General features: G+C 43.6%; 1 protein-coding gene across 1 annotated transcript; it reads left to right on the top strand.

Annotated features, from left to right (window-relative positions):
• The first annotated feature begins 817 nt into the window (after positions 1–817).
• LOC124646826 (LOB domain-containing protein 1-like) lies at positions 818–1,545 on the top strand. Its single transcript, XM_047186877.1, has 2 exons — positions 818–1,048; positions 1,126–1,545. The coding sequence occupies exons 1-2, from the start codon at positions 818–820 to the stop codon at positions 1,543–1,545; spliced, it is 651 nt and encodes a 216-aa protein (XP_047042833.1).
• Positions 1,546–6,766: the final 5,221 nt, after the last annotated feature.

Genomic DNA, 6,766 nt, shown 5'->3' with positions numbered 1-6,766 from the left:
ATTCCATGTGCTCCCATGTCCTCCGTTGGAGGGTGCTGCTGGCGGGGGGGGGGAGCGTAAGGGATGGCTCATTGCAGCAATGCATTGGTGAAGAATATGAAGGACATAACCATGAAGAAGGAACTGCCATGTAATGACAAAGTGAATTGGGGATGAAATGGAGTGCTTGACAATTAGGCCATTTCAATTATGTGAAATTTAAATTTTATTATTCAATATAACTAGTTCTTTTCCTATTTTACAGCACATGTGCATCTTTATAAGGTTTAAAAGTATTTTATAAGAAACGAATCATGTGTTATTCCTATTCCATTAAGATAAGAAAATCAAAAAAGATTATTTCTTTGCATATTGTCACCAAAATTGTAATTTTTGACTGCCAATTTGTATTGAAATGCATTTATATAATCCCACAAGAACATGCATTGTGAGTGAAGTTACTCATATTCATGTTTCCAGTGTTAATATTTGAAGATGTTCTTCCACACAAAAAACAAATTTGGAGATGTTAATTGGTTTCCAAATTTGTTCTGAAAGTTTAACCTCTTATCGAAACAATTAACTGAATGGATGATTGCACCTTATGAGATCTGGTCACATAAAAAGGTTGAATATCTATACTCTACCTAATATATTGGGAAATAGCAAATTGGTATGTCGGTCAAAACCTCTCCTCGGCCCATTAGTCAGCTTCTAGCCTTCTACTCCTAGCTTGCCCACACCCTATATATACACCATTACACCACACCAATGGCGGCAGAACTTTGAAACTAGCATCTCAACTGAACTCCTACGCGCGCTTACCGAACACATACACATGGAGTCGTCGGGCGACACGGGGCCGTTGCACTCCTCGCCGACCCCGACGTCGCCACCACAGCCCTCGGCAACGACGGTGGTGCTGAGCCCGTGTGCGGCGTGCAAGATCCTCCGCCGCCGGTGTGTCGACCGGTGCGTGCTGGCGCCCTACTTCCCGCCCACCGACCCGCACAAGTTCGCCACCGCGCACCGCGTCTTCGGCGCTAGCAACATCATCAAGCTCCTACAGGTGATCAATTAATGAATTAATCCTTCTCCTTCCTCCCTTAACTCAATGGCTGACCGAGCACGCGGACGTACGTGCAGGAGCTGCCGGAGGAGCATCGCGCGGACGCGGTGAGCAGCATGGTGTACGAGGCGGCGGCGCGGGTGCGCGATCCCGTCTACGGCAGCGCCGGCGCTATCTGCCAGCTCCAAAGGCAGGTGGATGGGCTCAAGGCGCAGCTCGCCCGTGCCCAGGCCGAGCTCGCCGCCGTGCGCGCCCACCACGCGCAGCTCCTCGCTCTACTCTGCACAGTGGAGACGATGGCGGCCTCCAATTCTGCCGGAGGGCAGCACGATGGAACCTACTGCGGAGAGGTCGTCGCCGGGAGCGGCGGACGATCGCAGATCGCCACGGAAGCCGCACGTGGCGGTGCCGCGCCGGTGGACGCCCGTTACGTCGTCGACGGCATCATGCAGGCTGGCACCGTCGGCACCTGGGCCGACGAGCCGCTCTGGACATGAGCGCGCGCAAACTGGCGTTGGCATTGCAGCCGTCACGAGGTGTTAGATAATTTAGTCAATTGCTACTACTTGCGCATGATTCTAATTATATATACTTTCCTTGACACGATCGATTGGTACTAAGTTAACCAAAGAGTTAATTTAACAATTGTTTGTGTTTAAAGATTGAGGAATCAAGAGAATTGTAACTTACTATACGGAGTAGAATAAAGTTCAATGCTTCATGTTGAAGTTCCAACAAGTTTGACCTATTTGATGTTATGACAAGTCTCAATCGAGGCACAAAGTTCTACTCTCGTCTCTCGGCTTCTTCAATAATGGATCGAGTAACTGCGAAAATGATCGGTGTGGTTCATTCTTTTTATGTGATGTTCGGTCAAATCGCATTTCATCATGATCCATGGACGTCATTCTCAACGAGGAAGAAGAGTGTCTTCACTTCTTGACGTCTTTGTAGTGACTCTCAGCTTCGCGAAATTCACGACTTCCACCGTTTTCACGAGAAAAAAAAATTAAGGAGGACTTCGTCTGATTACAGTATTCCCTGTTCCACATTATGGACATATGGTTCAGTAGAAGATATGATTCGTGTAGTAGTTCGATGCAAAATAATTGCATACCTGAGATTACTCATAGTGGGAGTAACATAGCTAGTAACATCACACATCACAAAACATTTTGATGACATGGTATGCTAATAAATGAAGAAAGAGAGTGAGGTGATAAGAGCAAGTACAATAGAGTCCAGTCAGCTGACTATAAGACATTAAATAATATATTTTAGATGAGTTGGAAGAGAGAGAAGAGGAGAGAGAAGGGAGGTGGGCTACTATGCAATAGCCAGCTCTTGCACGTGCTCCTAAGCACTTTATGAGAGTGAAATGTGGGTCATATGTTAGTAAAGTACTTCATTAGTATAGCCAACTATTATACATGTTAGCTATATAATGACTACAAGTGACATGGCATCTTGTTATAGCCAGCAGTTGACTGTACTATTGGAATTGCTCTAACTAGCTATGTTACCATAACATCACACACCTCAAGGCAAGATGAGTCTACAACATAATACATGATACAATGAATGACACCACATATAAGTTACTACCCACTAGTATGAAGGTAGTAACCTACACTAGTAATATGGCATATGTTACTAGTCTAAGTTACGCCCCACTATGACCAGCCTCATAGTGGGAGTAACATATCTAGTATAGTATCACACATTTCAAAGCATTTTCATGATATATCATGATAATAAATGAAGAAAAAGAGTAAGGTGATAACTAGTAGCTATGATACTATAACATCACACTTTTCAAGATAAAATGAGTCTACAATCTAATAAATATAGTATGATACCACATATAAATAAATATTCACTATGAAGGTAGTAAGAGCAAGTACAATAAGGTACAGTCAGCTGGCTATAAGAGATAAAATATTATAAGTTTTTCTTAATTGGAGGAGAGAGATTAGAAGAGAGAAGAGAAGTTGGCTCTTATCTAATAGTCAGCTCTAAAATGTGCTTCTAGGCACTATGTGAGACTAAAAGGTGGATCATATATTGTAAAAGTACTACACTTTTATAGCTTACTATTGTACATGCTAGCTATAAATTAACTATAGATGATGTGGTGAATTGTTATAGTCGGCTGCCAGCTACACTGTTATTCTTGCTCTAATATAGATAGTAACATGCACCATGTTACTACTTTATTACTCCGCACTATGACCAATCTGAGTAGTTCATCTCCACTAAAGAATACCATTTGCATCATCTCAATAAAAAAACAAGACCATTTGCATTATTTAAAACATGCATGAACCGCGTTGAGCCGTAGAAAAAAGCTGGCAAGAACTACTGTTAGTGCGTGCTGCTCTGAACATGGTACGAACTGTGAAAACAGCTGAATCTGTACTGTAAGCAACTAAACCCTCCTTTTTGCCAGAATTCCCTATGCTGTTCGCCGTTTGCTAGACCAGCTGATGATCTAGATGCCACGTACGTACATGAAAAGGAGCGCGTATTACTGGTCAAAACTCGTCACCGAAATTTGCATGTTCTTTTCCTTATGTGAACATCATCAGTCAGGGTGTGTGAACTGGGGTCAATCAGTGTCTGCTCATAGGGGAGCTTCTGTCTAGAGAACAAAACCAATGATAATCTTTTTTTTAGGGGAATTTTTTTAATCAGCTCTCAGAGTCATTTACAAGTCTTGATTACATAATTTCCTAATGGCTTCCGGTACAGGAGCCAGCCAGATATACCTACAACCATGGACCTTAGCTTGCCGTGCAAGTTCGTGAGCCACTGTATTACAACGTCTAACAAATTTGCGAATAATACACCCTGGTAGAGCATTTCTCAGCAAGCTAATGTTCTTGTAGACATGCCAAAAACTGGAGCTGTTTTCGGACATGTTGTTGGCCGTCGAAATCGCCGCCGAGCAGTCAGACTCCAGTATTGTCGGGTTCAAGTTGTTGTCGATAGCAATCTTCAAGCCTTCCCAGATTGCATTTGCTTCGGCTTCTTCAGCACTTGTGCATCTTCCAGTAGGCTCGCAGCAAGGATGATAGTTCCTGTATGGTCGCGAGGGACCACACCAGTAGTAGACTTTTTTGTGTCTAGGCAGTAGCCAGCGTCGACATTGATTTTGATTTCTCCGGCGCTTGGTTTGTCCTAGGTCATCCTCTTTTGTTTGTTCCTGTCAGCAACATGTCTGAAGCATGTAGGGGAGTTAGCGTGTTGTGAGCTGGCTACTGCCTAGACACAAAAAAGCCAAACCTGATTTATTTTAGTTTGCTGCTACAGTGCCTTGTAAGAAATTGTTGTAGCTAATGAGGAAGGTGGCGGATCTTGTGATGGACTCTTCCCCCTTTTCATGATAGCTATCACATCGTAGGTGTCATGATCTCCACAATAACATCAAGATATTGCTCCTTTGGTTCTTATCTGCGTTCATCAGCAGGTTCTGAAGCCACTCTGGGCCGGAATAGCTGAAATCTCGTTCAGGAGGTAGTCTCCAGTGTTTCCTCATTTCATACCGTAGGGCTCTGGCCTTTGTGCATTTCACCGTGGCATGATGACTATCTTCTTCCTCCTGGCCACAGATAGTGCAGGTGCTGAAAAGTTCAAGGCTTCTTTTCATTTTGTTTTTGTTTGTTGGTAGGTTGTCGCGAGCCACTCTCCAGCCAAATATTTTAACCTTCTTCGGGACATTCGCTTTCCAAATTATATTCCAGATTTCTCTACTGTTGTTTTGGTTCATGTTGTGTCCTGCGTGCCATTGAACCCCATGTTTGAGATTGTGTGCCAGTCTATAGGCGCTCTTGACTGAGAAGACACCTGAGGGATCATAATGCCAAGCAACAAAGTCATCACAGGCTAGCAGGGGCAATTTCAGGTCCAAAATCCAATTTGCATCATAGTCATAGCAAATTTTCCTGACTAGTTCTTCATTCCAAGAGTCGGTTTCATGTTTGATCAGTTGGTTTACCCGTCTGATCCTAGTGTTTGTTTTCCCAGGGGACACTTTGAGGTTGTAGTCTCTTGGTAGCCAATTATCTCTCCAGATGTTGATAGTTTTTCCACTGCCAACTCTAGTCACTAACCCTTCTTTGATCAGTTCAAGGCCGTGTTCGATGCCTTGCCAAGAGGGAGAAGCATCACGTCTAAAAACAGTATCAAGAAAGTTTTCACGTGGAAAGTATATTGATTTGATGAGTCTGGCACATAGGCTGTTTGGGTTTTTGACTAATCTCCAACATTGTCTGGCCAAAAGCGACTGGTTCATGAGTTTAGTATCTCTGAAGCCCACTCCACCAAGATCCTTTGGGCTTGTGAGGATGTCCCACGCAATCCAATGAAGTTTTTTTTCATCTTCTCCCCACTAGAAGTTCCAGATGATTTTCATATAGTCATCATGGAATCCCACCGGCAGTTTGAAAATGCTCATTACATGTGTTGGAATGGCCTGAGCAACTGACTTGATCAGTTCATCCTTAGCTCCCATCGACATAAGCTTTTCTGACCAGTTGTTCATCTTTTTGGCGAGCCTCTCCTTAGAAGGTTGGAATTTTCCTTTGTTCATGCGTCCCTAAGGGGTTGGGTAGCCAAGGTATTTGTCTTCAAAGTTTTCCTGAGACACCTCCAGAATCTGTCTCACAAGTTGTTGATTAGGTTCAGGGCAATTGTCGCTGAAGAGGATGGAGAATTTGTTGGCACTTAGTACCTGTCCCGAGCCCATCTCAAAGTCCATAAGGGCCTCTTTTATCACAGCTGCTTGTTCGGACTTGGCAGCGAAGAAGAGGAGGCGGTCATCGGCGAACATGAGGTGCGAGATGCCAGGCGAATTTCTGCATATCTTGAAGTCTTGTAAACTTTTTTCTGCATAGCATTTTTTATCACCAAGGTGAGGCTTTCAGCAACAAAGAGGAATAGGTAAGGAGATAGAGGGTCTCCTTGCCGTAAGCCTCTCGTGGGTGTGAACACTTCAGTTAGACTGTCATTGACTTGGACTGTGTATTTGACTGATTTCACACAGCACATAATCCATCCTACCCACTTCTTGTCAAAGCCCATCTTGATTAGAACACCTTCCAAGAACTCCCAGTCAACCCTACCATACGCCTTTGACAGGTCTAATTTGTAAGCACGGAAAGATTCATCTCCATTTTTAGACCTGTGGATTGCATGGAAACATTCAAATGCAATAAGGGTATTATCTGAGATAAGCCTACCAGGGAGAAAGGCACTTTGGTTCTCAGAAATCAGGTCATTGAGGTGAGGCCTGAGTTTGTTGATGATGCATTTGACTACAACCTTGTATATGACGTTGCAAAGGGAAAGTCAGTGGCGTCATTTGTCTTCGGGATGAGAATAATTTTGGTCATGTTGAAATCTTCTGGAAATGTGCCAACACGGAAGAAATGTTTGATGGCAACGCAAACCTCATGATTCATCACTCCCCAGTTTTTTTGGAAGAAGCGAGTTGGCAGTCCATCCGGACCTGGGGCTTTTAAAGGGCCAATCTGAAATAAGGCATCCCCTATTTCTTTTTCAGTGGGTTCAGCCAACAGCTCTTTGTTATTTGATCAGAGATTCTTGAAAACCAATGATAATCATGGTTCACCAAGTTTCAGCACAAAGTATGTCTGAACCGGCTTAAAAGATTTAATTCAGCTCACTAACTGGATCTACTACTTTTGCACCACATGG

Source organism: Lolium rigidum, chromosome 4 (genome assembly GCF_022539505.1).
Source record: "Lolium rigidum isolate FL_2022 chromosome 4, APGP_CSIRO_Lrig_0.1, whole genome shotgun sequence".
NCBI lineage: Eukaryota > Viridiplantae > Streptophyta > Magnoliopsida > Poales > Poaceae > Lolium > Lolium rigidum.
The sequence above is the reverse complement of the archived record's forward strand: the minus strand, read 5'-3'. Positions and strand labels throughout refer to the sequence as shown.

What these genes read in the sequence shown, in the direction of transcription:
- LOC124646826 (XM_047186877.1), top strand. Translation starts at nt 818, where the DNA reads ATGGAGTCGTCGGGCGACACGGGGCCGTTGCACTCCTCGCCGACCCCG. An exon ending in ACATCATCAAGCTCCTACAG is followed by an intron (nt 1,049 to 1,125) that starts GTGATCAATTAA and finishes ACGTACGTGCAG; the next exon opens with GAGCTGCCGGAGGAGCATCG.